The sequence below is a fragment of the Hydra vulgaris genome, chromosome 03, assembly GCF_038396675.1.
Source record: "Hydra vulgaris chromosome 03, alternate assembly HydraT2T_AEP".
NCBI lineage: Eukaryota > Metazoa > Cnidaria > Hydrozoa > Anthoathecata > Hydridae > Hydra > Hydra vulgaris.
The window spans coordinates 2,877,501-2,899,129 of record NC_088922.1 but is presented as its reverse complement, the minus strand read 5'-3'; the positions used below and the strand labels follow the sequence as shown (position 1 = coordinate 2,899,129).

The 21,629-nt window shown below is 30.9% G+C and overlaps 2 protein-coding genes across 3 annotated transcripts; one reads left to right on the top strand and one right to left on the bottom strand.

Moving 5' to 3' along the window:
* The first annotated feature begins 17,488 nt into the window (after positions 1-17,488).
* On the top strand, positions 17,489-18,442 carry LOC136078382 (putative nuclease HARBI1). Its single transcript, XM_065794152.1, has 2 exons — positions 17,489-17,797; positions 18,008-18,442. The coding sequence occupies exons 1-2, from the start codon at positions 17,489-17,491 to the stop codon at positions 18,440-18,442; spliced, it is 744 nt and encodes a 247-aa protein (XP_065650224.1).
* Positions 18,443-18,895: 453 nt separating this feature from the next.
* On the bottom strand, positions 18,896-21,459 carry LOC136077864 (uncharacterized). 2 transcript variants are annotated; one of them, XM_065792060.1, is made up of 7 exons: positions 21,229-21,459; positions 20,934-21,116; positions 20,499-20,663; positions 20,033-20,281; positions 19,600-19,677; positions 19,069-19,370; positions 18,896-18,987 (listed from the first exon to the last, which is right to left on the bottom strand). In XM_065792060.1, exons 2-7 carry the CDS (start codon positions 21,007-21,009, stop codon positions 18,967-18,969), a joined length of 891 nt encoding a protein of 296 aa, XP_065648132.1. In that variant the 5' UTR covers positions 21,010-21,116; positions 21,229-21,459; the 3' UTR covers positions 18,896-18,966. The 2 variants fall into 2 exon arrangements, with proteins under 2 accessions (XP_065648132.1, XP_065648133.1); XM_065792061.1 differs by having other exon boundaries at positions 19,600-19,641.
* Positions 21,460-21,629: the final 170 nt, after the last annotated feature.

The window sequence follows — 21,629 nt, the reverse complement described above, 5'->3', positions numbered from 1 at the left end:
AAAGAGTGTATTTGGTTTTACTTATATTTAAGGGTAGTTTATTCAACTTAAGGCATTCAGTTAAATTTGTGAGTTCCTTATTGACTGTTTCAATAAGAAGCCGATGTTACTATTAGAGTAAAACAAGTTTGTGTGATTGACGAATAAAAAACTGTAGTTAAAATATTAGAAAACATATCGATCCCCCAGAACCATAGGGAAACAAGTCCGAAATTTCAAAAAATGAATTTATGTTGGCAATACATTAAAAACACTCATAACTTTTAGTTTCACACCGAACCAACTCTACTTTCCCTATGGTTCTGGGGGATCGATATGTAAGTCGTTTATATAAACAAGAAAGAGTAGTGGTCCGACTATTGATCCTTGAGGAACACCGCATGTGACTGCCATATATTTTGATTTTCCTTCGTTATACGATATATATTGTTTTCTATTTGTTAAGTAACTTTTGAACCAATCAATGTTTGAATTTTTTTTGCCATAATGTTTTAGTTTAGCTAGAAGAATCTTATGATCAACTGTGTCAAACGCTTTGCTGAGATCTATGAAAACTAAAACTACAGTATTTTTTTTTCATCAAATGCTTTATGTACGTCATGAATAAGGTGAATAATGGTCAGTGGAATTTCTTGTCTTAAATCGAATTGTTTGTTGCAAAGAATATTATTTCTATTTAAAAAAGAATAAAGTCTATAATACTTCGTACATAATTCTTTCTAGTATTCTTGAGAAACAAGGAAGAATTGAAATCGGTCTATAGTTTACGACGTTTGAAACATCACCAGATTTAAAAATTGGTACAACCTTTGCAATTTTAAGTTTTTCAGGACAAACGTCTTGTTTTAAAAGATAGATTAAAAATGTGCAATAGCGGAATGGATATATATTTTATTGATTTTATAATCACAGACTACTAATATCATCATATCCTAAACTTTTTTTAGATTTAAACAAAAACATTGCATTTAACAATTCTCTTTACGAAAGTTCACGATTGTCCAATTCATTGGTATTATGAGAATTTAAAAAAGATTCGAATTTTACTTTTGAGATTTCTATTTTTGAAGCTAGGTTAGTTTTGTTAATGTAGATTAAAACCTGCATTAACAAAATACTCATTAAATTGTTCTGCAATTAAAGATTTATCTGTAATAAATTTATTATTTGATTTAAGATTGATTGGAAGGCTATTCCGATCAAGATTTTTATTATTACTTAACTGTTCAAAATAATAATATTTTTTTAGAACGTCTTAAAATTGATTTATAAAACAAATAAATTTTTTTTAATACGTCCTAAAATTAAAAAGACGCTTATAGTTTTTATACTTGGTTTCATTTTCAAGTGTTCCTTTTTTTGATAAATTTATTATTTAACCACTGTTTTTTATGGACGACTTTAGAATACACTTTGTTATCCAAGGATTTAATAGCGTTTTTGTTTTGACAAATTTCTTAGTCTGAGCAATTCCACGACCGTCTCACAAAAAATGAAAAAATTGAACCAAGCCAATATACATAATACTATATATTAGTAGAAAGCTCTACTTCTCGTCTTTCAGAAAATATATTGCTTGTTATAGTATGCCGTTATATTAAAAAATTATATGAGCTGAAACAGAAGATAAAATTAGGCGTTTTTGCGATAATTTAGTTCATTTTTAATCACCAAAGTTCAATTGAACCTATAAAAAATTCAAAAACTGTCTTGCTCATTGTTGATCAAAAAGTGTCTTGCTCAATTATGTTTTTAGCTGCACTAATCAATGATTAGTGCAGCTGAAAACCTGATTTCTGATAATCAATGATTTGTGCAGCTAAAAATCTGAATTCGTCTGCAATAAGTATGTTTTTATCATAAGTAGCAATGACTACTAATCATTGCTACTTATGATAAAAACATACTTATTGCCGGCGAATGCAGATGATTTTTATCATAAGTAGCAATGATTAGTAATCATTGCTACTTATGATAAAAACATACTTATTGCCAGACGAATTCAGAAATCCATTTATTTTAATCAAATATTATTACCACTATAGTCACTCTGAGACAAATAGTATACCTATAGTTTTATTTCTAAGACAACCAATAAAACTAAAGATTTCAAAATTCCAGCGCAATGAGAACTCAATCTAGTACATCTAAATAAATATTACCATGTTTAAAAAAATAATTAGCTCAAGTTATTTTTAGCATCTTTTTATGTCACGCCGTGACGTCACGGTATGAAAGTTTCTTAACAAAATTAAAAAAAATATATAAAACTGCAAAACTGATACCACAACTGAGTTTTTATCAACTTCAATGGTTCAAAATATTGTGCAAAAGCATCGGATTGTTGTATGTTTAGTAAAGACCTTCTTCCCTCTTGCAATTTTTTCTACGTTATACGACATAATTATTATTATATATGATTAGCAAATCACTGCCAGCCCTTACTTTATGAAATATTAATTTAACACATAAGTTTTTATCTATAGTGTTCGTAACGTAATGTTTATGTAAAAGTCATGTAATTCTTTTTAAATTGTTTTTGATATAAATCCTTCTTTTACCTTATGAATCTTTCTTTAACCTATTTTAGAATTTCTCCTTTTTTTTTAACCTAATCTAAACTCTTGGTTTCTTTCCGCACAACGGCAAAAAAATAAAAAACAAAAAATACGAAAAAATATAAAACCAAAAAAACCCAAAATCAAAAAACACAAAAAAATCAAAAATACAAAAAATATATAATAATATAAATAAAAATTAAAAAATGTATATATTTACGAACATTTGTAAAAACTTTATATTGTAAAACTACTATATTAGAAAACCTTAGTTAATGTAATTTTAAAGAAAAAATTGTAAATATTTATTATTTTGTAATAAGAGAAAAAAAAAATGTTCTGCACTGAAAAAAACACATGCTGATACTTTTTAGTCTTCCTTCTGGTTTTTTGCTGTTGATTGTTTTTTTATTAAAGAGTGTTTTTATTACGACTTTTTCGATTGAGTGAAAATTTTATCTTAATGGCTAAAAGTTATGCTGGCGTTCTCTCTTCCGGTAACGCGGCTGTTCAAACGAAAAGCAATCTCGGTATTTTCAACTCGAAGTCCGAAATCGACAATTCAAACGTGCTTGTTTGTCGGTATGGAGATCTGAACTGTTCTATTAATGATTTTCTTTCTAGCTTGGCTGAAAAAAAGTTACTAAGTAATATTTGGGGAGTTACAAGGCACTACTCCAACAAGCTTTTCGAGTTTGCGGTTACAAGCAACTCCTCATTGACATCTTTTCTGGAAACAGAAATAGAAATTAAAGGCATTGCTTTAAAATTTCAGCAAGAATATGTACGAAAGGTCCACGTCCTGGTTCAAAACATTCCAATAGTTACCCTTAGGAATGGCTGCCAAAGCGCTATTATCCTGCTTGGCAAACACCTAGCTGCAGGACGAGGCGAGTTTGATTCCTTCTACCTACAGAAATGCAAGATCCACGGAGAAGACATTTTCACTGGTAACGTGATAGTAATTATCAAGAACTGGCAAAACCCCACTCTAAATCCGTTACCCAGTTATCAAAACGTTGACGGTCTTAACTTACGATATAAACATCCTGGCCAGCCCGAACCCAACCCAAAATTAACAATCCAAACCGTTCCACCCTCCAATTCATCACAAACTATTGCACCGCAGATCAACAGCGAAATTGTGGAAACCGAAGTTGACAACGTCAGTGTTGAAATCGATGTTGATACTAATTCTGGAAAGGAAATCATCAACGAGAAAGCTTTTGTTCTCAAATCGACTTTTATTTCGAATTTTTTTGTTCGAAACTTCTACTTTTTTTTTCCCTTTCTACAAAGATTTTTTTTCGAGTTTTTCCGTTCTATTTTGTAACTTCTCATTAATTATGCGTGTCAAGTTTTTAAAGCGCGTAAGCTGTGATAATCTGTATTGTTGTAGATCGCGCTTTTGTGTAAAATGTTATACCTCAGTTCAATTGAAAACTCGTGCTTTAAGGTTAAGGTTTATATGTTTGTGCCTTTTATGTCAGGTTGTAAAATTATTATATTCATGTTTAAGGTACACGAGTTTTCAAATTAGGAAACCTGATTTTCTTCATCATGGCTATTAATATTTTAACGTTCAACATAAACGGTCTAAACGACCAAGACAAACGCGATAATTTTTTTGGGTTTCTCAAAAAGTCCACCTTCGATCTTATCCTTCAGGAAACAAAACACCTTCAATCTTACCTTCAGGAAACAAAATCCGGACCGTCCACTGTTAAACAGTGGAGTGACGAATGGATTGGCTAGTCTATTTGAAACTCTGGTCCGAGTCATAACTGCTGTGGGGTGGCAGTTCTCTCTAAATCCAATGTTTCTTTGAACGAACTAAAAAGCGACAATAACGGAAGATTATTAAATGTCATGATAAAAATTGACGAACACGAAATGCAGGTGCTGAATATTTACGCGCTTAATATGCCAAGAGAAAGGCGCTTCTTTTTTGGCGACCTTGGAGATTTTTTGCAGGACACAGGACTACCCGTCCTGATGGCCGGAGATTTCAACATGGTCGAAAGCCTGCCTCTTGACACAGAAGGCTCTAACATTACTAACTACTACACCAACGGCATTGCTGAACTCGAGGTCATCCAAGGTAAGTATAACCTAGTAGATGTTTATCGTTACAAGTTTCCCAACAAAAGAGAATTCACATGGCGCAATCAGACGGTTAAATGTGGACACGACAGAATCTACTGCCCTGAAAAAGTCGCCAAAAAACAACATATACCAAAATTCTCACCAACCCTTTTTCCGACCACGAGTTCGTGTCAACAACTGTCCATTTTAGTAAAACCAGGAGAGGACCAGGATACTGGAAATAAAATTGCTCCCTTTTGGAAATAGAGGTGCATAGGCAGAAAATGGAACTCTTAATTCAAGATTGGCAAACTAAAAAACATTCCTATACGTCAATTTTAAAATGGTAGGACGACTGCAAACTTTTTGTTAGGGCTGAATTACAACACATATCGATAAAGGAAAGTGCGATAAACAAAAAAAACATCAAAAGGATTGAAAACGAAATTCAACGGGAGCGACGAAACGCTAACCCGAATTTAGATAGCATCAAAGAAAAACGCGATGCTCTTTTCTTGCTCCAGTTTCCCGGAACGTTTATTCGCACAAAACAAAAACTAATGAGCGCACATTGACGAGTGAACCTGGTGAAATACTAAACTCCCTGGTTTCATATTATAAAAACATTTACACCAAAACTAGTTTATGCAAAGTCTTGTCACACATCACTAAACGTTTAAGTGATAATGAAAATCAATTTTTAAATACCCGCCTAACCGGTGTAAAATTAAAAGAAATTTTAAATTTGAAAACAGAAAATCTCTGGGCTATATCGGACTTCCAGCTGAAATTTATAAAACCTTTTGACACACTTTAGAAAAAGATTTTGAAGAAATTGCCTACGAAATACTTTTCGTAGTAAAAAATACCAACCACTCTATGAAAAATCAATTATTTCACTGATTCCCAAACAAGGAGATCTTACCGAATGCAAAAATTGGTGGCCTATATCCTTAATAGGCGCTGATTACAAAGTAATTACAAAAGCGCTGACCCTTAGACTTGCAAAAGTAATGGGGAAAATTATAGAACCAAATCAAACTTGCGGAATCCCAGGTAGAACAATATTCTCAAATTTACATTTAGTCCGTGATCTTATAGATTACGCGGAATTAAAAAATTACCTAGTTTCATTTTGTCAATAGATCAAAAAAAGGCATTTGATCAAGTCGATCGTGCGTTTCTGCTTCAGATTCTCCGAAAATTCAATTTCGGAGAAATTGAATTTTCGGAAATCTTTTGTCAACACATTATATTCAGAAGTTTCGGCATCTGTTCTGAATTGCAGTTTCCTGTCAGCCTCCTTTCCTACGGAAAGAGGAGTTAGACAGGGCTACCCCCACTCTCTCTTGCTGAATGTCTTTATCGTCGAAGCTCTCGCCTTGGTGGTCAGAGCAGACAACGGAATAGAGGGTTTCCCGTTACCAGGTACACCTAAACCCCTTAAAATACAGCAGTACGCAGACAATTCGAACTTTTTTGCCAGGGACTTAAAATCAGTTTGCTTTTTTTTCGAAAAAGTAAAATTGTTTGAAAATGCAAGTGGTTCAGTGATCAATGCCTTAAAAACCAAGGATCTCGCCCTTGGGGGTTTTGATCCTAAAATGTACCCGGAATTGGACAACATAGAATCGAACAACAACACCGGTTTCAAAATATTAGGTGTTACTTTTTACACCAGGCTGAGCGATACTACCAATTTCAACTGGTTAGTAACTCTAAACAAAATAGAGAAAAAACTCAAGTTTCTGGGACTACGTCCTTTGTCACTTAGGGGAAAGACTATGTTGATAAACAAGTTAGCAATGTCAAAAGTGTGGTTTCTGGCAAACGTGCTGCCCGTTCCCGAATGGGCAATAGAACGTCTGCACAGAGCCATTTTCGAAAATCTGTGGCAAAAACCAATTTCAAGCCGGTCAAGAGAGAGACACTATTTTTACCCGTCAAAAGTGGGGGTCTCGGAATTTTATCACCGAAGGAGCAAAGTCTTGCACTTCGCCTCAAAGCACTCTTTCAACTGAAAGAATACGAAGAGGACAAAGCTCACGATTATTACTTTTCAAAGTATTGGTTGGCGAGTTCACTTATAAAATTTACGAACCAAAACCAAAGCTGGAACTTTTTAAAGCAAAACAATTTTCCAAAACACTTGGACAACAAAACGTCTCAGTACTACAAAACAACAATCGAAATATTAGGCAAAAACGGGTCCCATTTTAACGTCCCCCTAAAAACAACAAAAAATTTTTAATTCAAAGTGGTAAAAAACAAAAAGACAGTCGTGCCAGCAGAACTTTTCTGGAACGATTCAACAAAAACAACAATGCCATGGACCCAAATTGGGAAAAAAAACTTCAACTCCCACGCATGTGGACCGACTCAAAACATCCTCTTTCGTTTTTTACACAACAGTTTACCTTCTGCGGCCTAGCTAGCTAAAAGCACAAGGCAACAGATCGTCAAAAATATAACAAATGCAAAACTTGTTGAAAAATCGAGGACAACATCCATATCTTTGCCTACTGTCCTCCTTCTGTTGAAATTTGGGAGTATTTTAAACATGTATATAACTCCTTGAAATCCCGAAACAATTTTTTTCCGATTAATTCAATTTTCTCCATTGAAACGGTGATTTTATCGGACAAAAACCCCACTTCGCAGCTGCTGTTGACACTCACTCAAACCATCATGAGTGCAACATGGAACAGTAGATGTCACCACATGTTTAGTAACAAAAAAATTGACCCAATGGCAGTGATCAGGGTAATAACCAGGAACATCAGGAATATTATTACCTTAAAATATAATTATCATGTCCGTAGAAACACTGCGGACATTTTCTGTGAGTATTTTTGTATTAAATATGTTTTCTGTCAAGTAGAGAATGGAAATCTGAAACTAAATATATAAGCTATATATATAAGCTAAAATAAAATAACGACTCGTTGTATGTTTGTAAAGATTTCCTTCCCTCTGCAAGTTTTTCTGTCATACAACAAAATTATTATTATATATGATTAGAAAATCACTGCCAGGCCTTATTTGATGAAATATTATTTTAATACATAGGTGTTTATCTATAGTGTTCGTAAGGTTATGTTTGTGTAAAAGTCCTGTAATTCTTTTTAGTTTTTTTGATATAAATCCTTTTTTCCTAATGAATCTTTTTTTAACCTATTTTAGAATTTCTCCTTTTTTTAACCTGATCTAAAGTCTCGACTTCTTTCTGCACAATGGCAAAAAAAATAAAAAAACAAAAAAATACAAAAAAATATGAAACCAAAAAACACAAAAAAATCAAAAATACAAAAAATATATAATAAAATAAATATATAATAGAAAATGTATATATTTATGAACATTTGTAAAAAGTATATATTGTAAAACTATAAAACCTGAGTTAATGTAATTTTAAAAGAAAAAATTGTAAATATATATTATTTTGTAATAAAAGAAAAAAAAAAAAAAATGTTTTGCATATGCAACATTTGGAGGATGAATGCTCAGCTATCCTTGAGGCTTTCTGTTGGGAAACATTGAGCCTTTCTAAGGGATAGTTGTAACTCCATTGAGCCTTAGATGTCATGCGTACATCTCCATAACTACTGTGTTGTTGTTTTTTAATCTTTCAAGGGTTTAACATACCTCTTACTAATGCTGAACGTTAAAAAAAATAAGACAGTTTGAATAAGACAGTTAAAAAAATAAAGACAGTTTGAAAAATTTGGCAAAAAAGTAGTAGAAAAAAAATCAAAAAAGAGAAAAGAAAGAAAACTTGCTAAAAATTGGAGGCGAGAAAAAGAAACGCTACGAAAGAAAAAGAGCAGAAAAAAAAATAGCAGAATCAAAATCTGTAGCTGTTACATCACACCTTACAAATCTGCATGCACTCTTGGAAAAGTTGTTAAGAGACCCGAATCAGCACTACCAAAATTACCCACAAAGAGAGCTAAAGTTGTACAAAAACTTTTAACAAAAATGAATGAAATCCCTAAAAAAAATATTTAGTGAAAATGCATTAGATGCTTTAACGGTAAAATTGGTTCTTAATTTTTACTAGCGTGATGATATATCTCGTCAAGCACCCGATAAAAGAGACACCATTGTGGTGAGATTAAAGAACAAGAAAGAAACTGTGCAAAAACGTCATTTGTATATGAATGTTAATAAAGCTTATGCTGTTTTTAAAGGTGATTATCCTGAAGAATCAGTTAGAAAACCAAAGTTTGCTAGTGTACGCCCACCACATGTACTTTTGTCTAGTTCAATGTCAAGAAACGTTTGTTGGTGTCAACAACATTAAAATATAATCCTTACCCTTGAAGCCCTGCACAAGTTTGATACAAATTTTCCATTGTAATCACATAAATTTTCCTCTTAGCATTGTATGTGATAGTGAAAAAGACATTTGTTATAATGATATGTGTACAACATGCAAAGATGCTGCAAAGTTTCATAATCTATTTGTTTTGAATGAAATTGACAAGAATAAATGCATTACATGATACCAATAGGAAAAGGTTACAATAGGTTGCAGATGGTAATGGAAAATAATATATTAAAAACATTGAAAAAAAGGGAAGAGTCGATGATCTTTACAGCACCTTTTCAAAATTTATTTCTTTGGCATTATTTTATTAAACAGAAACAATCAAAGACATATAGTGATCATAAGATCCAACTTCAAAGTAATCCAGACACAGCCGTCCTACGAGTGGATTTTGCTGAAAATTTTCAACTTTGTGGCAAGATGAAGTGCAGTCAGCACATTGACACAAGTTACTGTGTTTACTGCTGTATTTTGGTACCAAAATTCATGCTCATCAGCTGTCATAGTTTCAGATGATATAAGCCATTCAAAGGAATCTACTTTTGTATTTGTTCATAATTTATTATCTAACCATATTGAATCAAGTCTTTAAATACTAGAGGTTTGGACAGACGGGCCGAGTAATCAATTTAAAAATCGTTTTAATGCATCAGCAATACCCTGGTTGGAAGAACAGCATGATTTAAAATTATTCTGGAAATCTTTTGCTGCTTCACATGGGAAAGAACAGGTAGATGCTATTGGTGGGACCGTTAAAAGAATAGCAACGCAAAAAATAATCCAGAGAAAATTTATAATAACTAATGCCATAAATTTTCATGAAGCTGTTAAAAATGAGACTAAATTCAATGTCTGTTTTGTTTCTATGGAAGATATTATAAACACAATAAAAAAATTTAAAATTGATGAGTTATTTACAAAAGCACCAGCAAAACCAGGAATATTTGCAGCGCACCTAATTCAAAACAATAATGGAAAATAGAAATGCGACCCTATTCAAGTGCCAAGTATTTAGTGAAACAACTTACGTCTTCAGATAAAATCACCGAAAAACTTCAAAACGTTGTATATATGACTGTAATATATTATGGACGCGATTTGACACTGATATAGTATGGGCGTGTTCTGAAGATTACGATGTAAGAAATATTTTTATAAAGAAGTTATTATATAATTGTCTAATACCTCTCTACTAAGTTTTAAATTTATTAAAACAGCCCATTTACATGGGTTATAAATACTTAAATGTGTCTGGTCTCGCTGTGACGTTTGCCACTAGTTAATTAAAGGTGCGCCTGTTTGAAATTTAATTAAAAAAATGTAATTTAATTATAAAACTTGTAAGAGAAATGTCTAAACTTTTTGTTTAATGCCAAGTTAATAATTCAATTCATCTATATTAGCTGAATCACGGTGTTGATCTAAAAACTAAAAAACAATGAGAAAATTTTGGACGTTTTATATTTTCTTGCATGAATGAGAGAATAGTATTAGTAATAGTAGATTTAAATATTACTGTTTTAATTTTGGTATTTATGAATTCATTGGTGATTATTTGATCAATTACAGTAGCCCTTTGGTAATTCGAGTGGGTTTATTAATTAGTGGAATATAACCATTCTGAAAAATATAGTTGAAAAAGTTTTTACTTTTTTATTTGCGTCATACTCAAGAAAGTTGAGTATGAAACAAGGTACACGTTTTTACCCACAAGGTACACGTTTTTATGTGATCTTGTTTCGGTTTTAAATATCTTTTCTACGTAATCTTCAAATGGTTTTATTTTTCTAGAAGGTGGCCAGTATTTAACGTAGATAATAATACTTTTTAAGGCTTTGTTTGCGATTTCAATGCACAGCGACTCATAATAGCTTGTGGTTGAGCACGGAATATACGATCTATTAGAAAAAACTAGTTCTAAGAGAAATAATTATTCTTTGATTTTATCTGAATTTATTGAATCAAACGAATTAGAATTAGTCGATGTAACTAAAGGGTCGGGTCCTGCAATTACTTATCGACATCTTACATTACCAAACTCATCGTATATTGATCATATAGCTATTTCAAAGCATACATCTCTTCTAATATATAAATGTATCGTTATTCCTCCTTCTTTTCAAAATGTAAGTAATTACTTGCCGCTATCGATTTCAATTGGACTTAAAGATCAATATTATCAAGAAAATATAAATAAAACAACAGAGGATTTACCTTGGAATTAGCATTCCAAGGTATCTCTGGAATAATCTAGACTTTATAAACTTATATAAGGATCACTTAAATACAAGTTTTAATAATCTTAACCTTATTGGTAATTTCGAAAATGAACTTGACCAAATCTATACTACTATTGCTAACAGTAGAGCATGGGCTCTTAGAGAACACTTAAAGTCAAAAAAACGATCTGATTATTCAAAATCCTGGTGGACTCCCGAGTTAACTCGAAGTAAAAAAATTCTTTCACATTATTTTCAAATATGGAGGGAAACGGGATTCATAAAAGACTCCACTTCTTCTATCTTTAATCGATAACTCTTTGCTCGAAAGAATTTCCGCAAAGCCGTCAAAGCAGCCCAAAACAATAAACTATATCAACAATACATAAAATTGAAAAACTAAAAAACTTTAACCCAAAAAACTTTTGGAATGTTTTTAAGTGTATAAAAAAGAATTCAAATCCAAAACTTTTTGCTATAAACAATAAAAAGGATGAAGAATCGATTACCGCAGAATTTGCTACTATATTTGAAAAACGATTAAACACTGAAAGGTTAAATCATAGTTCTATTTATCGTCAAATTCCACCTTGTGAAAATCCTGATGAAATAGCTATTACTGATGAAAATATAGAAGTCGCTATTTCTTACCTAAAATTAAATAAATGCCAAGATCATTTCAATATATCTGCAGAAAATTTAAAATATGCCCGGTGTGATGCACTAACGTAATGGATAAGAAAATTTTTTCACTTTTCAATTAATCATGGATGGACCCCTACATCCATGTCAACTTCAACTATTATACCGCTAGTCAAATCGTATAAAAAATCACTTACGACCCAAATAACTACCAAGGTATCAGTATTATTCCAATATTTACGAAACTTTTAGAATACCTAATTTTACTCATCACTCCTGAGATAAAAGAAACTCATCCCCTTCAATTTTGTTTCAATAGTAAGAGTTCGACCTTGCGTGCTGAATTTATAAGCGAAACAATTAAGCATTACAACAACAATAATTCGCCTATTTATTTATGTTCTTTAGATGCTGAAAAAGCTTTTGACAGCTGCAACTGGGACGTTCTCTTTGATAAACTTTACTTTGATAAAAACTTACCTCTCCAAATAGTTAACACTATATCTTCTTTATACCACAAAAGTAGTGCAACTGTCTCTTACCTAGGTTCCAAATCAGTTTCATTTGCTCTTAAGCAAGGAGTGAGACAAGGATCCATTCTGTCCCCCTACCTATATAACATGTACACCGAAAAGTTACTCGAAACTATAAAAAAGGATAACGTTGTGGGTACTTCTATACATGGAATCTTCACAGGTGTTGTTGCTTATGCTGACGACATCATTCTTCTTAGCTCTACTCTATCTGGTCTTGAAAGGCTGATTACAACGTGTAATATTTACAATAACTTAAACGGCATAAAGCTCAATGCTGTCAAAACGAAACTGTTGCTTTCGGGAAAAAAACAATTAACTAATTACAAGATAACCCTAGACGACCATCAAATAATACCAAATGAAAAACTTAATCATCTAAGCTTTATTTGGGATACACAAAAATCTATTTTTGTCTCACTCAATAGAAAAAATATTAACAATAGGGTATCAAATTTCCAAACAATAGTGCAAACTCTGATTCAATCTGGTATCCGGTTTGTACATCCATCTTCAATTATTCAGTTATATACATCTTTAGCAGTTCCGACGCTAACGCATGGTCTGGAACTCTGTGAAAATAGAGAGCCAACAATGCAAAGACTTAATAAACTTGGAAGAAATGCAGTTAAGTCATTTTTTAATATCTCTAAGTATAGCAAAAACTATATAAACTCTCTATTTAAAGTTCGGGAGATATCGACTTACATAGAACAAAATAAAATAAACCTACTTATCCGTCTATTAAATAATAAAGTAACTTTTGAAATCATCAATTCTCAACTTAACTATTGTTCATTAAAATATTCATTTTTAGACGATATAAAGGTATTATGTAAGATCCATAAAATAAATATGAAAAACCTAATTCAGGATAAGAAGAAAGTGAAAATTAATATTTCAGAAAATATAATTCCTGAAGATACTTATCAAATTTTAGTACAGGCAATTCAATGTTGGAATTTCGTGTTTCGCTGAAAAAATCTTCACTTATATAGATTCCCGATCCAATAAGTTTATTTGCGGCCTGTAAACCCTAACTTTGTCTTTATAGAGAAGTAATTTGGCAACTTTGGTTCTGGTCTTGTTTTCTTTATTTTTTCCCGTTCTGTGCGCTCTTTTTATGTTGATATTGCTAAGACGTAGATTATTCTCGAACAAATTTTGAACTTTTCTTTCTGTATCATCCCAATTTTCAAGTTTGTTTTCGATACCTCCGTTTATCCGAAGATTATTTCTTCTTAGTCTGTCCTCCAACTATCTTAATCTTTTTTTGACCTCCATCATCGATAGTGTTATTACTTTTACTTTTTATCATTTTTTCTAGTTTACTTACTTTTTTTTCTTGAATTTCCTTGTGTCATTTAAACTTTCTTCAATATCTTTAATTGTATGTTCTAAATTTTTATTTTTTCATTAATTATTTTTAATTCAGCTTTTAATTTTCCGTTCTCCTTTTTCTTTTTTTTTTTGCATTTCACACCTTTCTTTAGATTTAGTTACTTCTTTAAGTACCTCCTTAATTCTATCATTTATTGATTTTAGATTTCCGCTTATGATGTTGAAGATGTCTTTCTGTTGTTTGGCAAACATTTCTTGAAATATATATTTATTAATATAATTGAAAACTATGTTTATTGATATAATTGATTCGCTTGTTTTGTTATTTGCGTCTTTTTATGCATTGAAATTATGCATTGAAATATTGAAATTACGCATTGAAATATTGAAATTATGCATTGAAATATTGAAATTATGCATTGAAATATTGAAATTATGTATTGAAATTTTGAAATTATGCATTGAAACGTTGAGAAGACAGAACATGATGGTGTTACTCATTTCACATGGATGATCAGATGATAAAGTTGGTTTTTTTTAACTGCCTGCTACAAAACTTTATTTAAACCAAAAAGATAAACAAAAAAAAACAGTTCGATATTACACCAATGCCAATAAGTTAAATTCAATAAGATTCAACCAAATGTATTCGACGAATTTTTGAATTTGCAAATATCTGCAAAGAGTTTTTGACCTCAATGAGGTGGTCACAGTCTATCGTCTAGGCACAGGCACTTTTTATTGAGAACATGGCTAGAGAAGAGAGACGGTCTTGCATTATTGTTGAACGATGGAAAATTTTAATAAATTTTATGTTACTGAAGCTTCTTTCAGCAGTCACTGCAATCACAGGGCAAGTCAACAAAAATACGGAATGCAAAGCAGCATTGGGATACGCCTCCTGGAGACACGTGCTGTTGATAAAATAAGTTATAAGATAAGTTCAGAAAATTTATTTCTGGTTTTGAGCTTTGTATTGTTTTTCAAAACTAGATAAATAAATCGCTTCAACTCCATTGACCATTTCAAATAAATTTGTATCACCCATCTTATTATGGAAATTCTTGCACTTCAGCCAAAAAGTATTGTCATTGTATGCTTGAAAGAGACTTTTCTGAATAAACAGAAATAAAAGTACAACAACCACATCATGTGTATGTCGAAACGCTTCCGTACAGACTGTAAAGCTTGGTCCATAAGCACAAAGAAAAAGTCAATTTTGAACTGTGATTGGGGCATTTGACTACCGCTTTCGTCGTCTCCTTCGTAATCAAACATTTTTTTCTTCCTGCTGTTGCAAATCAAAGAAAAAGTTTTTGGAATGGTTAGTTCTTCTGCAATTTCACGGGCTGAAGTCTAAGCACTTGATAATCCATTTTACGATACTTTAAAATGCCTTAGTTGCTCTGATTACATTCCCCATGATATCTATGGAGATAACAAAAAATTGAATCATCTTGCTTGGATCATTTACTTGGAATAAAATGTTATACCAAATGACAATAGACAGTAGAAATACCCAGTCTGAAATATATGTTAACAACGACCGAGCCTCCGTGGCTATTTCTCCATCTTTCTTTTCTATTTCATACTCCTCTAGTTTTCCAGTGCAATCAAAACATTGCCAAAATAATAGTGCATAGATTTAATAATTAATTTTTAACAACAATCTCCGCGTGTTTTTCCAAATGTACTAACGCTGTGTGCAGTGAGGGATCCAGCATTTTTCGGTGTTTGAGATAGCTAACTTCGAAAAATGGAGCAAACTCAAAACATTTGCGCGTTTATACTTATGTCAAATAATGATGCTTTGCAAAAAATAGCGATGATTAGAGGCTGGGAACTAAAAGCCCTAAAATTTTGTCCTCCCTTGCCCCAAACGTGAAAGCAACAAGTTGATAAAATAATTTTTTTGCTATTCTTAACTAAATCTAATTTCATCGACAAATTTTAATTATTATTGTACAATCGTTAAAAAATTATGAACATATAAAACTTGTTTTAAAAAGTTTTAAAATTGCGGGGGGTTTAAACTTTATAGTCATAATTTTTGAACGCAGAGAGATAATACTATGAAACTTAAAATTGATGAATATAAGTCTTGTGGAGAAAAGTACAAAAATTTTATAAAACTTGTTGCCATCACGTTTGGGCTGAGGGGGAGGGGCTGGAATTTTAGGTCTTCTTTGTTCCCAGCCTCTAATCATTGCCATTTTTTGCTAAGTATCATTATTTGGCATAAGTGTATACATACAAATATTTGAAGCATGCTCCATGTCTGGAAGTTAGCTATTATAAACACTGAAAAATGCTGGATTCGTCACCGGCTGTGTGGATGATGAAAAGGTGTACTATCTGAATGGAACACCAAAGAATGATAAAGCCCTTGTTGAGGACCTTGTACTATCAACCACAACTAATTTCAAAGCGCAATTAGCACATGACACATACTGAATTCAAATTTCATTTGCAAAGTTTGTGACTGAACACCAGAATTCTTCCCTTTCATATTAGAACCACTATCATACGACTGGCCCCGACAGTCTGACTTATTTAGTTTCAACTCTTTTGCTTGCTCTAAAAATGTGTCAAAAGTTCCTTTTCCTTTCATTAACTTAAAGGTATCCAAAAAATCTTCCTTTATTATTACTTTATTACCTGCATCACACTGAATAAAACACAAAATTCCTGTTAACTGTTTTTGGTTGGAAACATCTGGAGTACATACCAGAATTAAGCAACCTTTTACTGTAGCTCGTTCAGTACAGGTAGTCTTTTTGCTAATAGCTCAAACAGACCCACAAAGTTTCCATTAGGTGATGAGTCAAGAACTTCTTTGGAACCTCTAAAACACAAATTTTTTTCTGACAGGAACTTTACGATGTCAATAAGACGCCGGAGGACATCTCTCCGGAATTGCCTTTCTTAAAGAAAAAGCTGCATTTCTTGTTTACTATGGACAACTAATCATTGATACCCTTTTCAAGCTACATCTATTATCTATGATGGGAATTACCTTTTTCGTGGTTTTTCAACTTCTTTGATAGTCTCTGTTTTATGTACTTGTACCACTACAAAATGGACTTTCATCAGTTTCAAAAAGTTTACACCAAAACAAAAATAAAAAACCTTGTACGGATTTACGAAATACACAAACCATAGCCGAGGCACAGTTTCTTCATTGTACATCACACGTTTGTATTGGGCTGTTTAAAATTTGCCTTTTTTCGTTTACTTGCATCTGATTTTGAAGGCTTCATTATCTAAAACTAAAAGGAATTTACATGATATACATTAATAATATTAGACTGTACAATATGTTAAATGTATACAATCTATAAGAACTTTATAGTATTATAGATAAGATTTGGGTTTGAAAGAAGAAAAAAAAGTCTTTCTTTGTCTGCACATCTGGGGCCAATGCTATAAACAATTCGAAGTTTTTTTCGAGAAAAAAAATCTTTCGTAAAAACGCAATTTTTAAAGTAAATTATTTACACGTAAAAAAATGCGTAAACTCGAAGAATTTATCGCTATTTGTATTTTTTTCGGCCATTGCTATAAAGCATAAAACGTATACGTCACTTAAATTCACGCACTTTTTATATCCGTAATACGTCATTGATAACAACAATTTTTTTAAAAAATTTTATTAAGTAGGCCTACTAAATAAATTTTATTAGTTATTAAGTAGGCTGTGCTGTCTATTCTATTTTTATAAATATTTTTACATTCTAGTATTTGGTGTTTAAAAAAACTGTGTAAAATTAAAATAGGAACATGGATTTAATTTTTTCGGATGAAGAATTAGATTTCGAAGTTGCAGAAAATGAGCTCATAAAGATCATAAAGTGGCCCAATGATTGCTCCACTCTTCCACAGAAGTTCATGGAAATCGGAGGTTTTCCGTGCGTATGTGGTGTCCTGGATAGATCTCATATACTCCTTTCTAACCCTCCTCAAGCAGATGAAGATTCTCTAATCAATCGCCATCATGTCCATAGCATAAATGCAATGGCAGTATGTGGACCCGACACATCCATATTTTATGCATCGACCAACAGTCCAGGAAGGTGGCATGATGCACATGTAAGTCTGTCACTAAGTTATATTTTACAACTGTTAGTGCACTAATGCCGGCTATTCAACTAGTACGTGACACTCTTCGGAATGTTCATATTTGAACATACTATTTGAACTATTATGATTGCTAATTTTAATGTAGCTTAGACTAACTAATATAATGTATTATAATGTAACTTACAGTAAATTTAAATATTGTGACTTTACTGCTATTAGGTTCTAAGAAATTGCAACCTATGGAACAAGTTTGAAATTGGAGAGCTTCCATTTAATGGAGCTGTAATTTTGGCTGACTCTGCGTACCCATGTCGAGAATGGTTAATTCCACCTTTTCCCGGTGATCCAGACGGAGCTCAAAAACGTTTCAACATAGCACAGAGAAAAACTAGAAACATAATTGAGCGATGTTTTGGAATTGTCAAAAACAGGTTTTATGCTTTGAAAACTGGAATTCGTTTGCATAAGGTCGAAGATGCCTCTAAGCTTATCATGTGTGGATTTGTTATCCATAACTTGTGTATTCGACATGGAGACAACGGTAATGACTTTGAAGAACGCGAAGAAGAACAAGCTGATGAAAATCTAGCTCAAGAAAATCAGAATGATAGAGCTTTGAATAGACGATCACAGCTACTTAACTACTTTACTTAAAAATATTGTTTAAAAATTCATAAACAATTTTTTCTAGAGCATAGGATCTATCAAAATTGTTTAGACATGGATCATAGATTTGTGTCTAAATTAGTTGAATTAAAATTGGAAAAAAATTTACACAATGATTTTTTAATAAATGCAAGAAATTTTTATAAAAAATTAGACCATAAAAATATATGTTTATATTTGTTTTTAAGTATGTATATTTTGTTTTTTTATAGAGCACGCTTAAAAAATAATAGGAGATTTGTTAACTTTATAGTTGTAATGCTTGTATCTATTTCACATCGCAACAGCATTGGTCTTAATGTTTGTGTGAAGTTTTACAGAATTTATTACTGTAAGGCAATGGTGATAAAAAAATGAAATAACAATAACAATTTCAGATTGGAGTTATTTTTTTATTGTTACTAAAAAAATGTAATCGGTCATGGTTATACAAGACGAATGTTTAAATATAGTATATATTTTTATACAATAATTTTCAAAATTTAACATAAAATTATGATGTAGCTTTTCTCTTAATGCAAGAGAATTTCCTCCTAAAACAAAAAAATATTTTTAATGATAAAGTTATACTAAATATTACTACAAATTAATTTAAAAAATAAAAAATAAAATACCGTGTCTGTATTTACAAAATGTTGCTGGTTTGAAGGTTGCATTTTCTCATGCATTAGCTTTGTTGCTGTTGTGTAATATATTGTTAAAGCCTTTTCTTTTCGAATTTGCTGTTGCCTGAGGGCAACGTCCAATTTCAAAAGTTTAACTCTTAACTCTTGTTCTTTTTCTAATCTTTCTTTTTCTAACCCTAAAACACTTACTTTCAATTTTTTAAAACTTCCATCTACCAAGAGACTTTTTCTAGCTTGTTTTCTTTTTAAATTTTTTAATGCCCCCATTGATGGTTTATTTTGAATTGAATCTAAAATTTAATTCTAGGTGTCAAAACAAGATCAGTTAACTAAAATAATAAGAAAGGTGGTTTAGATTCCTTTAAAAATAAGAAGTTTTTGATGGTTTTGGAAATAATAGTTTTAAAAAATTAAGCACAAATTGATGTTGTCTGTTATATAATTATAAGTCTAAAACCTACAATTAACTAAATTAAACAACTGAGATTTAAAAAAAAAACAATTTATAAATTGCATTACCTTGAAGTATCTGACGACTATCACCAACAAGAGTGGTATTGTCTAAATTAGGGGAGAACATACAATCAATTCTTGCATCTAATATAAACAATTAATTTGTATAGAATTTATATAAGAATAAAATAGAACTCTATAAACTATACAATATATGTATATATATATCTATATATATATGCATACATATATCTATATATATATGTATATATATATATATCTATATCTATATATATATATATATATATATATATATATATATATATCTATCTATATATATATATATATATATATATATATATATATATATATATATATCTATATATATATATATATATATATATATATATATATATATATATATATATATATATATATATATATATATATATATATATCTTATAATACAACTAGTCTTAACCAATAAAGAAAAATATACCAGACATAGATGAAATAAAAGAAGCTGTATCAGAAGATTGTTTCAAATTAAAGTTTACTTCTTTACTTGATGAAGAAAGGGTGGCAGTATGAGTAGAAAGTTGGTTGGGAGTGGATGACAATGCATCATCTGTCATACAAAAAGAGATATTAAAATCAGGAACATTGATTCCAGATACATTTATTGACTTCCTGTCAAGAATGTCTAAGACAACATTATCTAATTCTGTTAGTTGTCTCCCTGCAGCACCTTTAAAAAATGTATATATATATTTGTATATATTATATATATACAAAAATATTTAATTATATATGTGTGTGTATACACACACACACACACACACACACACACACACACACACACACACACACACACACACACACACACACACACACACACACACACACACACACACACACACAAATACACACACACACATATAAATATATATATAACAAAACTATACCTGTTTTTAGACTTTTAGCAAATTTTTGCATTGTAGCTCTTCGCAAATAATCCCACTCTCTATTACGCAGCTGGTTGATATCTTCAATTTTTGCCCCTAAACTATTTAAATGTGACATTATGTCTTCCCAAATTCTATTTCTATGCCTCATAGTAATAGATGGACCTAAAAGTAGAGTAAATAAATAATCAATATATAGTATAATATAGTTTTATATAGTAAAATACTAAATATTCTATAATAATATATTATTTTATAATTAGAATCATACCTAAAAAAGCTTACCTATATTATATATATATATATATATATATATATATATATATATATATATATATATATATATATATATATATGTGTATATATATATATATATATATAATATAATGTAATTATACATATTTTTATTTAAATAGTTTGCTAATTAAAACATACTAAGCTTCCCAAGAAGAACCTCTTTGTTTTCTCTGATCTTTATTGCTAGTAACATTTTAAGTTCTTTAGACAGCATTTTATTTTGTTGTGTATTTGTGTATTATATGGCATAATTGTCGACTATATATACTTTTCTTTAGTCAAACATGAAAAATTTGTTTAACCAAAATTACTATCAAAAACCTAACAAGGAAAAACAACAAGGAACTGAATAATCGATTAAATGCAGATTTTAAGTAATTAGTTTAATTACTTAAATTAAATTAGTTTAATTAAATTAAATTAGTTTAATTACCAAAATCCTTTACAGTTTTATCTGTAAAATATCTACATAAAAACACAAACAGAGAATGTTCAATGATTTTGAAGTGCTAACGTTGTTCCAAGAATGGCCGCTAAAAATCACGAAGAAAATATCTAAAATAGAGATAAAAAATCTATCTGAAATTTTTTTTCGAAAAAACGCATTTTTTATCTGAAAAAGGGATTCCCTTGTTCGTTTATAGCGTTGGATTTAATAGCGAAGTTTTTATCTCAAAAACGGTATTTTTTGAATGTTTATAGCAATGGACTTTTTTTTTCTTCGCTTTTTACGGTAAAAACTTCGTGTTTTACGGAAAAAACTTCGTTTTTTATGTTTATAGCATTGGCCCCTGTGTGCATAATGTATGCACATGCAAATTACGCACAAGTATT

Excerpts from the sequence above, each read along its gene's own strand:
- LOC136077864 (XM_065792060.1), bottom strand. The coding sequence starts at position 21,009 with ATGCTGTCTAAAGAACTTAAAATGTTACTAGCAATAAAGATCAGAGAA. Across the intron at positions 20,282-20,498 it reads TGCTAAAAGTCTAAAAACAG|GTGCTGCAGGGAGACAACTA; the intron begins GTATAGTTTTGT and ends CATTTTTTAAAG. Across the intron at positions 18,988-19,068 it reads ATTTTGTAAATACAGACACG|GAGGAAATTCTCTTGCATTA; the intron begins GTATTTTATTTT and ends TTTTTGTTTTAG.
- LOC136078382 (XM_065794152.1), top strand. The coding sequence starts at position 17,489 with ATGGATTTAATTTTTTCGGATGAAGAATTAGATTTCGAAGTTGCAGAA. Across the intron at positions 17,798-18,007 it reads GAAGGTGGCATGATGCACAT|GTTCTAAGAAATTGCAACCT; the intron begins GTAAGTCTGTCA and ends TACTGCTATTAG.